The following is a 14,004-nucleotide window of genomic DNA, read 5'->3' as shown; positions in this document are numbered from 1 at the left end:
TTAATCTGTGAGACATAAGGATGAGGTTACACAGCAGTAATACTCTGTGAGTACATTCCCCTTCCCTTAACAATGAGTAAATGCTCCCTGTGCAATAGGATGATACGCTGTGATCCTAAACATTAGGGAAGAATGAAGAGGAAGTCAATGTGTCATCCTTCATATTTTAATGGTTAAATTAACAAGAAGACTAAAGAATTTGATTCCAAGCTAGATATTGATCATCTATAATACACATTCAATAAATGATAACATTATAATTTCACTTACTGAATTTCCTTCCATGATGTCTCTCCAGATTGGACTCTCTTCTGTGGGATTAGAGAACTCTAGGAGGTTATCAAGCACCACCTGCCCAATAAGGTCATGACGGGTGAAGCGGTCAAAGTCATAGATACTGAAGTGCAATTTTCGGTTCTGCAGCTCATTAAAGGGCACATTAAAATGGAATGTCTCATTAAAGATTGGATTAAGAGTCTTGCGATGAACCTTAGTCTGAAATTTTTTCTTACGATCTGGCAGTAGATACATCTTAACATAGGGGTCTGAGAATCCATTAGCATCTTTTGCCGGTAGGTCTAGGGCCTTCAGGATCTTTACCACCAGCTGCTCTGTATTATAGGCATAGCGCAGGATGAAGCTGATGCGCCCACAACTGGTTGCTTCCAGTTTTTTCATTTCGGCATCTGCTGATCGTTGCTTGTATAATTCTGGCTTAATCTGACCAATGCTGGTGGCCTGCTCTGGTTTTTCATCCACATGACCTGAAAAATCAGGACTAGACAGTTGCTGGGTCATGGGCCTGGGCAGTGTATTATACCTAAAACATGTAAAGAAATATTGCATTAAAGCAATTATTACTTTTTTTTTTACATATAATTTTTTGCAAATACAAGTGATAAAAAACTGAAAACATTAAAAATATTAAGGGTTAGATTACGAATGGAGCGCAAACATTTGCGCCAGAGAGATAAGTGGTTTATTGCGAGGGTTTGCACTCGTCGGGTTTACCGCTTGTATTACGAGTTGAAAGTAAACACGATCACTTGAGTGCAATCACGATTTATGCTAAAATGATTGCTGCAACTTCAGAGCTCTGGTTAACTGTTTCACAGAACATAAAAGTTGCACAAAACACATCAAAACTACATTACAAAGTATAGTTACACTCATAATAATACTATCTAATAAAAATCTTTTTTTTTTAAAAAAAGCAGAGGGTTTTAAAATAGAGATACATATATATAGATTTCTAAAGATGGATATGTATATATATATATATATATATATATATATATATATATACTGTATATATGTGTGTACATATGCATTTATGTATTCATATGTATATATATGTATTTACATACAAATATACACATATAAATACATATGTATACATATATATAGATTTCTAAAGATAGATATGTATATATATATATATATATATATATATATATATACTGTATATATGTGTGTACATATGCATTTACATACAAATATACACATATAAATACATATGTATACATATAAAGACATACATATAAGTAGATGAAAACATAAAAAAATCATATATATATATATATATATGTATGCATATATCTATATCTATATATAATCATGTGTTTATATAGGTATAGATATATATTGTAACAAAATACCATCAGATACATGTAGAAATATGTACTTATAAATAAATAGAACATATTCTGCTATGTGCAGAACAGCGAATGTGAAATATTCATATTTTGCATGTCGGGTTACAGCAAATGAGAATATGCAATCGGGTTTCTATGAGAGTCGGGTGTTACTTTTATTCACCATTGACTTTTAGGGGGGAATAAGTGAACGCGCACACAATATTCTAACTCAAGGTTTTTACGCTTGTTGGGTTAGAGCGAGAGCAAAAACAGTTTGCTTACAACTCGTAATACAGGTGCAACCAGACGAGAGCAAAAACCTTACTTGTAGCGCGATTAACGCTCAAGCGGAAGCGTTAATTTGGTCTCCCCTCATACAGGCCCATTTATCAAGCTCCGTACGGGCCGTGTTTCTTCAGACTCGCCAGAAACACAACTTATGAAGCAGTGGTCTAAAGACCGCTGCTCCATAACCCTCTCCGCCTGCTCTGAGCAGGCGGACAGGAATCGCCGGAAATCAGCCTGATCGAGTACGATCGGGTTGATTTACACCTCCCTGCTGGCAGCCGATTGTCCGCGAGTCTGCAGGGGGCGGCGTTGCACCATCAGCTCTTGTGAGCTGCTGATGCAATGTTAAATGCGGAGAGCGTATTGCTCTCCGCATTTAGCGAGGTCTTGCGGACCTGATCCGCAATGTCAGATCAGGTCCGCAAGCCCTTTGATAAATTGGGGCCATAATCTGGCCCTTAAATGAATTAGATTTGGGATAATACCAAGTATTAACTTGTGCAGGGAAGAGTATTTAATAAATAAAACAAACAGAATGTTGCTCTCTGGAGAAACAGATCTCATAGATAAAAGCCGGGAAACAATACTGCAGTAAAGATGGTTGAATTTAATAAATGAGTCACAAATATGAGGTTTAGAGATAGGGCTATTTAATCACAAATACCTTAAAGAATCAATTAAATTAGGAGTCTTCATACAAGATAACAAAAACATCATCTTACAGATGCAGCAGATTTGATTTTTGTTATTGATATTCGCAGCATAAGGGCAACAGATCTGTTCATCCGCTGACCGGTATGTATAATTACACACTACAATGAGTATTACACGCTCATCAGCGTGTGTAATGATACATACGGGCCAGCAGACCAATCGCGTGAGTGAAGGGGCTGTCAATCACCAAGAGCAAGTGAGCTCTCAGTGATTTCTCTTCTCCACCTAAGAGTGTAAAAAGCAGCAATCTAATGGCCACTGCTTCTTACATCGGGGGAAGCAGGCGCGCATGTGCGAACATGCCACGCAAGGTCTCCGGAGCAGCTATAACTGCTTCATACATGGAGCCCTTAGTATTTACAACCTGGACTTTGGGCTGATCCCCAAGCACATCACTGCATATGACTCACAAATGGGGTCCAGGGTGTTGGTTCTTGATACTAGTTAAAATATGTTCCACCCAGGAGTTTTTGGGGGACACTTTTGAAGTCACAAATGTGTACTTTCTATTGTGTCCACATAGCCATAATTTCTACAGTTAGGACTTAAATTTATATAATAAAATAAACTTGTATTATTCATTTTTTTTCAATAATGTATTCATCACACTCACACTTGACTGTATCTTAATTAAAGGGACATGACATTTAAAATAAAACCTCCATAATTCAGGTACAGCATGCAGTAATAAGAGACATTTAAGTTTTATACTTTTAGCAATTTTTCTTTGTGTTCTTGAAAAGCATACCTAAGTAGACTCAGATGCAGCAATGCACTGCTTAGAGCTAGCTGTTGATTTGTTGCTACACAAACATAACACTTGTTACTATGAAGCTGACTTGAACTATGGGGTTGATCACAATCTTTTAGAAAAATTTATCTAATTATTTTCTGCAGAAAAACACCATTAAAATCAAGGGGTGAGTTTTTCAAGTAAAGTAAAGGGGGCCTATCTATCAAGCTCCGAAAGGAGCTTGACAGCCAGTGTTTCTGGAGAGTCTTCAGACTCGCCAGAAACAGCAGTTATGAAGCAGCGGTCACAAAGACCGCTGCTCCATAACCTGTCCGCCTGCTCTGAGCAGGCGGACAGACATCGCCGGAATTCAACCCGATCGATTATGATCGGGTTGATTGACAGCTCCCTGCTGGCGGCCGATTGGCCGCGAGTCAGCAGGGGGCGGCGTTGCACAAGCAGCTCTTGTGAGCTGCTGGTGCAATGTTAAATGCGGAGAGCGTATTGCTCTCCACAGTTAGCGAGGTCTTGCGGACCTGATCCGCACTGTCGGATCAGGTCCGCAAGACCTTTGATAAATAGGGGCCAATGTATCGATCCCAATCACTTAGAAAAGCTCATCAAATGATTTATCTACAAAAATCCAAATAGATTTTAATGGTTAATTTTTTTGGAAAATCGTTAGATAAACTTTTCTAAAGGATTAATTGTGATCAACCCCAAAATGTTTTATCAAACGCGTTTGCTTCACTTTTTACTAATTTGTCCAAAGTGTTACAAACTTAAAGGGACATGAAACTCAAAATTTCTGTCATTATTTAGGTAGAACATACAATTTTAAACAACTTCCAGTTTACTTCTATTATCAAATTTGCTCTATTCTCTTGGTATCATTTGTTGGTGAAGCAGTAATGCACTACTGGTTTCTAACTGAACACATGGGTGAGCCAATGACAATCGATGTATATATGCAGCCACCAAAAAGCAGCAAGTTATTTGATGCACCTGAGCTTTCATGGATTAACCTTTCAGCAAGCATAACAAGAAAAGAAATTAAATAATAGAAGTAAACTAGAAAGTTGTTTAAAATTCTATGCTCTGTCTAAATAATAAATGAAAAAGTTTCTATGGCCTAGATTTGGAGTTTGGCGTTAGCCGTGAAAACCAGCGTTAGAGGCTCCTAACGCTGGTTTTAGGCTACCGCCGGTATTTGGAGTCACTCAAAATAGGGTCTAACGCTCACTTTTCATCCGCGACTTTTCCATACCGCAGATCCCCTTACGTAAATTGCATATCCTATCTTTTCAATGGGATCTTTCTAACTCCGGTATTTAGAGTCGTTTCTGAAGTGAGCATTAGACATCTAACGACAAAACTCCAGCCGCAGGAAAAAAGTCAGTAGTTAAGAGCTTTCTGGGCTAACGCCGGTTTATAAAGCTCTTAACTACTGTACTCTAAAGTACACTAACAACCATAAACTACCTATGTACCCCTAAACCGAGGTCCCCCCACATCGCCGACACTCGAATAATTTTTTTTAACCCCTAATCTGCCGACCGCCACCTACGTTATCCTTATGTACCCCTAATCTGCTGCCCCTAACACCGCCGACCCCTATATTATATTTATTAACCCCTAACCTGCCCCCCACAACGTTGCCTCCACCTACCTACACTTATTAACCCCTAATCTGCCGACCGCAAAGCGCCGCCACCTACATTATCCTTATGTACCCCTAATCTGCTGCCCCTAACACCGCCGACCCCTGTATTATATTTATTAACCCCTAATCTGCCCCCCACAACGTTGCCTCCACCTGCCTACACTTATTAACCCCTAATCTGCCGACCGGAGCTCACCGCTATTCTAATAAATGTATTAACCCCTAAAGCTAAGTCTAACCCTAACACTAACACCCCCCTAAGTTAAATATAATTTACATCTAACGAAATTAATTAACTCTTATTAAATAAATTATTCCTATTTAAAGATAAATACTTACCTGTAAAATAAATCCTAATATAGCTACAATATAAATTATAATTATATTATAGCTATTTTAGGATTTATATTTATTTTACAGGTAACTTTGTGTTTATTTTAACCAGGTACAATAGCTATTAAATAGTTAAGAACTATTTAATAGCTAAAATAGTTAAAATAATTACAATTTACCTGTAAAATAAATCCTAACCTAAGTTACAATTAAACCTAACACTACACTATCAATAAATTAATTAAATAAACTACCTACAATTACCTACAATTAACCTAACACTACACTATCAATAAATTAATTAAATACAATTCCTACAAATAAATACAATTAAATAAACTAGCTAAAGTACAAAAAATAAAAAAGAACTAAGTTACAAAAAATAAAAAAATATTTACAAACATAAGAAAAATATTACAACAATTTTAAACTAATTACACCTACTCTAAGCCCCCTAATAAAATAACAAAGCCCCCCAAAATAAAAAAAATGCCCTACCCTATTCTAAATTACAAAAGTTCAAAGCTCTTTTACCTTACCAGCCCTGAAGAGGGCCCTTTGCGGGGCATGCCCCAAAGAATTCAGCTCTTTTGCCTGTAAAAAAAAACATACAATACCCCCCCCCAACATTACAAACCACCACCCACATACCCCTAATCTAACCCAAACCCCCCTTAAATAAACCTAACACTAAGCCCCTGAAGATCTTCCTACCTTATCTTCACCCTGCCAGGTTCACCGATCCGTCCTGAAGAGCTCCTCCGATGTCCTGATCCAAGCCCAAGCGGGGGGCTGAAGAGGTCCATGATCCGGCTGAAGTCTTCATCCAAGCGGTAGGTAGTTTATTTAATTAATTTATTGATAGTGTAGTGTTAGGTTTAATTGTAACTTAGGTTAGGATTTATTTTACAGGTAAATTTGTAATTATTTTAACTATTTTAGCTATTAAATAGTTCTTAACTATTTAATAGCTATTCTACCTGGTTGAAATGAATACAAAGTTACCTGTAAAATAAATATAAATCCTAAAATAGCTATAATATAATTATAATTTATATTGTAGCTATATTAGGATTTATTTTACAGGTAAGTATTTATCTTTAAATAGGAATGATTTATTTAATGAGAGTTAATTAATTTCGTTAGATGTAAATTATATTTAATTAAGGGGGGGTGTTAGTGTTAGGGTCTGACTTAGCTTTAGGGGTTAATACATTTATTAGAATAGCGGTGAGCTCCAGTCGGCAGATTAGGGGTTAATAATTGAAGTTAGGTGTCGGCGATGTTAGGGAGGACAGATTAGGGGTTAATACTATTTATTATAGGGTTAGTGAGGCGGATTAGGGGTTAATAACTTTATTATAGTAGCGCTCAGGTCCGGTCGGCAGATTAGGGGTTAATAAGTGTAGGCAGGTGGAGGCGACGTTGTGGGGGGCAGATTAGGGGTTAATAAATATAATATAGGGGTCGGCGATGTTAGGGCAGCAGATTAGGGGTACATAGGGATAATGTAAGTAGCGGCGGTTTACGAAGGGGCAGATTAGGGGTCAATAATAATATGCAGGGGTCAGCGATAGCGGGGGCGGCAGATCAGGGGTTAATAAGTGTAAGGTTAGGGGTGTTTAGACTCGGGGTACATGTTAGAGTGTTAGGTGCAGACGTAGGAAGTGTTACCGCATAGCAAACAATGGGGCTGCGTTAGGAGCTGAACGCGGCTTTTTTTGCAGGTGTTAGGTTTTTTTTCAGCTCAAACAGCTCCATTGTTTCCTATGGGGGAATCGTGCACAAGCACGTTTTTGAGGCTGGCCGCTTGCGTAAGCAACTCTGGTATCAAGAGTTGAAGCTGCGTTAAAAATGCTCTACGCTCCTTTTTTGGAGCCTAACGCAGCCTTTATGTGTACTCTCAATACCAGAGTTATTTTTATGGTGCGGCCAGAAAAAAGCCGGCGTTAGTTTTTCGGGTCGTTACCGACAAAACTCCAAATCTAGCCGTATGTGTTTCTCTTATAGTTTCTTATGATTTAGCACATTTTTCACTCTATATTCAACATGATCTTAGTATTTATTTAACTCCTTAAGTACCAGCCACGTATAGTGTATGACGTACTGGCATGGGATCACCGGGACACCCTGTCCCTGCGAGTGCAAACCTAAGGTTTATTTAACCCCTTAAGGACCAGCGGTGTATAGTGTATGACGTACTGGCATGGGATCACAGGGACACCATGTCCCTGCGAGTGCTAGCCTAAGGTTTATTTAACCCCTTTAGGACCAGCGGTGTATAGTGTATGACGTACTGGCATGGGGTTACAGGGACACCCTGTCTCTGCGAGTGCACGCCTAAGGTTTATTTAACCCCGTAATAACCAGCGGTGTGTAGTGTATGACGTACTGGCATGGAGTCACAGGGACACCCTGTCTCTGCGAGTGCTAGCCTAAGGTCTCCTCTATTATGCAATTTCTAAACTGCCTCACTCCTGAGGCATGCAGAAACAGTGCCAAGAGCACTGAGAATGGCGTACTAACAGCCCAGGACACATCTGACATACAGGGTATGGCGCTGGTCCTTAAGGCTAAACAACCTGTGCCTTACCCTGTAGGGTACTGGCCATTATGGAGTTAAAAGCATGATTTTCATAACACCAGTACTGTTACTGACAATCATGCCATGTGAGTGAGACTTACAATCAAATATTATAAATAAAATGAAAGAACTTGCAATTTGTAGATGCTGTTGTTCTAAAGTGACTATAGAAGTATGTCCATCACAGCAAGATATGTATAGCATTCATATGGATACAGAATGTTGAGGATGTTTTCTGATGGCAATAGATTATTGTCACATGTGCAAATGAGTATTTCCTTTGCAGGGTGAACAAAGCAGTTAGATGAATAGGGCATTCCTGTAACCTTAAATGGACATTCTGGTCAAAATGTAAATGCACATAGATGGATTACATCCCTGAATAGTAACATATTTGCAGTATGTATGTATTGGCAACAATACTTTTAGTAAAAGTTAGCAATCTTTTAGTGTTAACATTTTATGCTGTATGTGCATGTGAAGCATAGCTTGATATTCTCAGTGCACAAGCATTTTAAATACTGCAGCTGCTCAGAGCACCAGTGGCATTTGAATCATGTAAACAATTAACAAATTGAGTCATTACCAGATGGTGCAAGCAAGTTAGGATCTCTGAGCAAGGGCTGCGTTTAAAATGCTGGTGCACGGAGCATACTTAAATACATTTTTGAAACAGCTACAGTTTTTATGTGGCAGTTTCAGAGAAATCCCAGTTTCTCTATCAAAAATAGGTACTTAGTCTAGTCTAGTCAAAATTAAACTTTCATGATTCAAATAGTGAATGCAATGTTAAACAACTTTCCAATTCACTTTTATCATCAAATTTGATTTGTTCTTTTTTGTTGAAAGCTAAACCTCATATGCTAATTTCTAAGCCCTTGAAGGCGGGCATTTGGCTGTTTTTCATAGCTAGAGGGCGTCAGTTCATGTGTGCCATATAGATAACATTGAGCTTCCACCCATGGAGTTACAAATGAGAGGGCCCTGATTGGCTAATTGCAAGTCTGTCAAAATAACTGAAATAAGGGGGCAGTCTGCAAAGGCTTAGATACAAGGTAATCACAGAGGTAAAAAGTATATTAATATAACCATGTTGGTTATGCAAAACAGGGGAATGGATAATAAAGGGATTATCAATCTTTTTTAAACAATAACAATTCTGGAGTAAACTGTCCCTTTAAAGTGATGGTAAACTTGATATATTTTAAAATCATGTTCATAATCTAAGCAACATTTTAGAGGGGCTTTAACTGATCACTTCTAATGAAGATGAGCTTTAACTTACTTTTTAATCTAGCTGTGCTATTCTAATACTCATATTTTTTGTGAGCTAATGGTTTGAACTGTTCTCCAGTTGTTGCTCTAGCCGTACAGCACTTTTTTGTAGCTAGAGCATTGAATAGAGAACAATTTCAACCTGTTGGATCACAAAAATATGAGTTTTGGAGTGGGCGGCCAGAGTGCTGGGGTACAAGAATGGCACGGCTAGATTAAAGAGTAAGTTACAGCGCATCTTTATTAGAAGTGATCAATTAAAGGGACATGAAACCCTAAATGTTTTTTTCATTATTCAGAAAGAAAACAATTTTGTTGAAGAGATACCTAGGTAGGTAGCGTGCACATGCCTGAAGCACTAAATGACAGGAAATAGAGCTGCCATTTAATGCTCTTGCTAATGTATTACATTGTTTCAAAACTGCTGCAATATAATGCTGCAGAAACATGCACACTCCTGAGCTTACATACCTGCTTTTCAACAATAGATAACAAGAAAATTAAGAAAATGTGATAATAGAAGGAATTTGGAAAATTGTTTAAAATTGTATGCTCTATCTGATTCATTATTATTTTTATTTATTTTTTATTTTTTGGGGGGGCGGTTATGTCCCTTTAAAGTCCATCTAAAATATTGCTTAGATTCTGGACCCTTTTTTGTTGAAAACAAGTTCGGGGCATCAGGTTTTTAACAAATGATACAATAAAGTATTATAATCACTCAGCTTCCAATTTCCCAACCAAAAGTGATGTAGGCTATTATTTCTTAACATAAATCTATTTCTCCACTATTTCCTATTGGGAACATCTTCAGGGTAGTGATTGGATAGCAGGTTAAACTTAAATAAAGTTAAAAAAAAAGTAGCTAGTGCTACTTCTAAAAGTCAGCAGCAGTAGAAATTGATTTTTTTAAATGTGATTTGTTTATGTATTTTTTAACAGGGTAAGGATTGTCAAGAACAAAAGTAAACCTTATATACTTATTTTCTGACACAGGAATCAATTATCTGACAAGCCCACTGATGGATCGCTATTGAATCGTATACTACAGAAAATCCTTTCCAGTCTTACAGTAATGTTTTAAAATTATATATAAATCAGCTACATTTTTTTGCCTCTTGTATTTGTTCATCCTTTCATTAAAGGGCAGTTCATTCATTGCTCTCAGACAAATACAACAATTTTTTAAAGTCGTCAAGTATTTACATTTGTCTGAATTCCATTTCATGTCTGATATTCATTTGCTCAGTTAACATGTTAAAGGGACAGTGAAGACAAAATTAATCTTACATGATTCAGGCATAACACGCAATTTTAAACAACTTTCCAATTTGCTTCTGTTATATATTTGCTTTGTTCTCTTGATATCTTTTATTGAAGAGTAAAGATAGGTAGGCTCTTAAGAGCTCAGGAATGTACACGTGTCTTTAGTACACAGTCTTTTGTAGCTTTGTTATACAAATTGCAAGCTCTATCTAAATCATAAATCTTTAATTTTGACTTTACTGTCCCTTTAACATACAAAATTGCATTCTAGCTTATTAAAGATACAAATATTAGCCAAATCCTACTTTTAACCAGTGATACACATACACAGGTTAAATATTATCAGACATGGAAGCCTATTTATCAAAGGTCTTGCGGACCTGATCCGACAGTGCGGATCAGGTCCGCAAGACCTTGCTGAATGCGGAGAGCAACACGCTCTCCATATTCAGCATTGCACAAGCAGCTCACAAGAGCTGCTGGTGCAATGCCGCCCCTTGCAGACTCGCGGCCAATCGCCAGCAGGGGGTGTCAATCAACCCGATTGTACTTGATCGGGTTGAATTCCGGCGATTCCTGTCCGCCTCATCAGAGCAGGCGGATAGGGTTATGGAGCAGCGGTCTTTAGACCGCTGCTTCATAACTGGTGTTTCATTAATGCATTCATGATTGCAATTAAAAATGTTAATTAGAAAAAAAATAACATCGATCATTATCATGGATCTGCCAACTTGATGATGTCACAAAAGGAAATTTGCTCTAATATAAAAATGATTTTCATTTAAGATAGGTTTTTATGTAACAACTAGTCCTAAAGCCCGTTCACACTGGCCATTTTTTGCAGTACAGCAGTCCCACCCCTTGCGCTCTCTCCCTCCCCCTCTCTTTTGCTCTCTCTCTCTCCCCCCTCTCTTTTGCTCTCTCTCTCCCCCTCTCTTTGAGCTTTCTCTCTCCCCCCTCACTTTTGAGCTCTCTCCCCCCTCTCTTTTGTGCTCTCTTCCCCTCTCTTTTGCACTCTCTCTGTCCCCCCTCTCTTTTGCGCTCTCTCTCCCCCCTCTCTTTTCTCTCTCTCTCCCCCCTCTCTTTTGCGCTCTCTCCCCCTCTCCTTTGTGCTCTCTCTCCCCCCTCTCTTTTGCGCTCTCTCTCTCCCCCTCTCATTTGCGCTCTCTCTCTCCAACTTTCTTTTGCGCTCTCTCTCACCCCCTCTCTTTAGCACTCTCTCCCCCATCTCTTTTGCGCTCTCTCCCCCCATCTCTTTTGCGCTCTCTCCCCCCCTCTCTCCCCTCTCTTTTGCGCTCTCTCTCCCCCCTCTCTTTTGTGCTCTCTCTCTCCCCCTCTCTTTTGTGCTCTCTCTCCACTCTCTTTTGCGCTCTCTCTCTCCCCTCTCTTTTGCGATCTCTCTCCCCCCTCTCTTTTGCGCTCTCTCTCCACCCCTCTCTTTTGCGCTCTCCCTCCCCCTCTCTTTTGCGCTCTTCCCCCCTCTCTTTTGCGCTCTCTCTCTCCCCCTTTTTTGTGCTCTCTCTTCCCCCCTCTCTTTTGCGCTCTCTCTCCCCCCTCTCTTTTGCGCTCTCTGCCCCCTTTCTTTTGCTGTCTCTCTCCCCCTCTCTCTTTTGCTGTTTCTCTCCCCCCTCTCTTTTGCTGTCTCTCTCTCCCCTCTCTTTTGCTGTCTCTCTTCCCTCTCTCTTTTGCTGTCTCTCTCTCCCCTCTCTTTTGCTGTCTCTCTCCCCCCTCTCTTTTGCTGTCTCGCTCCCCCTCTCTTTTGCTGTCTCTCTCCCCCCCTCTCTTTTGCTGTCTCTCTCCCCCCTCTCTTTTGCTGTCTCTCTCCCCTCTCTCTTTTGCTGTCTCTCTCCCCCCTCTCTTTTGCTGTCTCTCTCCCCCTCTATCTTTTGCTGTCTCTCTCTCCCCCCTCTCTTTTGCTGTCTCTCTCCCCCCTCTCTTTTTCTGTCTCTCTTCCCCTCTCTCTTTTGCTGTCTCTCTCCCCCCTCTATTTTGCTGTCTCTCTCCCCCTCTCTCTTTTGCTGTCTCTCTCCCCACTCTCTTTTGCTGTCTCTCTCCCCCTCTCTTTTGCTGTCTCTCTTCCCCCTCTCTTTTGCGGTCTCTCTCCCCCTCTCTTTTGCTGTCTCTCTTCCCCTCTGTCTTTTGCTGTCTCTCTCCCCCCTCTCTTTTGCTGTCTCTCTCCCCCTCTCTCTTTTGCTGTCTCTCTCCCCCTCTATCTTTTGCTGTCTCTCTCCCCCCTTTCTTTTGCTGTCTCTCTCCCCCCTCTATTGCTGTCTCTCTCCCCCCTCTCTTTTGCCTATCTCTCTCCCCCTCTCTCTTTTGCTGTCTCTCTCTCCTCTCTCTATCCCCCCTCTTCTGCTCTCTCTATTCACCACTCTTCTGTTCTCTCTCCCCCCTCTCTTTTGAGCTCTCTCTCTCCCCTCCTCTCTCTGCCTTCCCCTCTCTCTCGCCTCTTTCACCCCCCTCTCTCCTCCCCCTCCCTATCTCTCTCCCTTCTATCGCGTGACCGCGCCCGGCCAGGCCCCCTTCACACATGGCCACGCCCCTTCACAGCAATTCACGTCCGGTCACGCCCCCTTAACGCCGGCTATGCCCCCGCTCACACCCACTTCTGCCGCAGATCAGCTAGGGACTCAAAGGCCAGGTGTGTTTGTCCTCGTGCTGTCTCTACTGCGCATGACAGCTTCGGACAAACACACTTGGCCTTTTATTATATAGGATATATGTTTTAAAATTTTATTATTGTTTTTATTATTATTTTTTTAGATTGAAAATATTCAGAATCTTTATTACTGTCTGAAGTTAATGAAAGTTGTCAAACCTCATGGTGTAAATAAAAATATATTACTTCTGGGATGTCAGATGTTATTAAAGATAATGCTGATTTCTTGTTCTTTGCATAAATATGAATATAGATATAATTTATATTGCATTTTAAATAATCAGATTTTTTAAAACATAGGGCTAGATTACAAGTGGTGCAGTATTTTTTTTTTGGGGTAAGTGAAAACTCCACCAGAATTTTAATTTTTGTGCTTTTCAGTTTGCATTTGCATTACAAGTCCAAAAAAAACATATTTTGCACTAGCATTAACAAAAAAAACACGTTTTTGCATGCGCGTGCATGTATTCCCCGGTAGAGATAAATGGAGAAAAAAAAGTGGAAAATAAAAACCTAACAACCGAGATCGCGCAAACTCCATCGCCTTTTCACACTCCCCATAGAAGTCAATGAAAAAATAAAATTGTTGAAAAAAAAAAACACATCGCGCAAACAACATAGTATATTCGCATTAGTAAATGTGAAATATTTACAGTAAATACATAATTAAAATCTTTATTAAATATGAATATTGCATAAATATGTTTATCATGTTTTTTATCTGATTAATGGCAAAGGGCTATAATGTACTCATATATATGTTTTTATTTGTGTACATCAATGTTTTTATATGTTTTTATATGACTGTAAATACATATATACACATGTAAATACATTAATATATATAAACAC

General features: G+C 39.4%; 1 protein-coding gene across 1 annotated transcript in view; it reads right to left on the bottom strand.

Annotated features, from left to right (window-relative positions):
- SYT3 (synaptotagmin 3) overlaps positions 1-14,004 on the bottom strand; it is a 248,623-nt gene that overhangs the window by 140,750 nt on the left and 93,869 nt on the right. Inside the window, exon 3 of the mRNA XM_053689972.1 lies at positions 271-820. Coding sequence (XP_053545947.1) covers positions 271-820 — 550 coding nt within the window. The remainder of the gene's footprint in view (positions 1-270; positions 821-14,004) is intronic.

The sequence above is a fragment of the Bombina bombina genome, chromosome 8 (assembly GCF_027579735.1).
Source record: "Bombina bombina isolate aBomBom1 chromosome 8, aBomBom1.pri, whole genome shotgun sequence".
NCBI lineage: Eukaryota > Metazoa > Chordata > Amphibia > Anura > Bombinatoridae > Bombina > Bombina bombina.
This window is presented reverse-complemented; position numbering and strand designations above follow the sequence as displayed.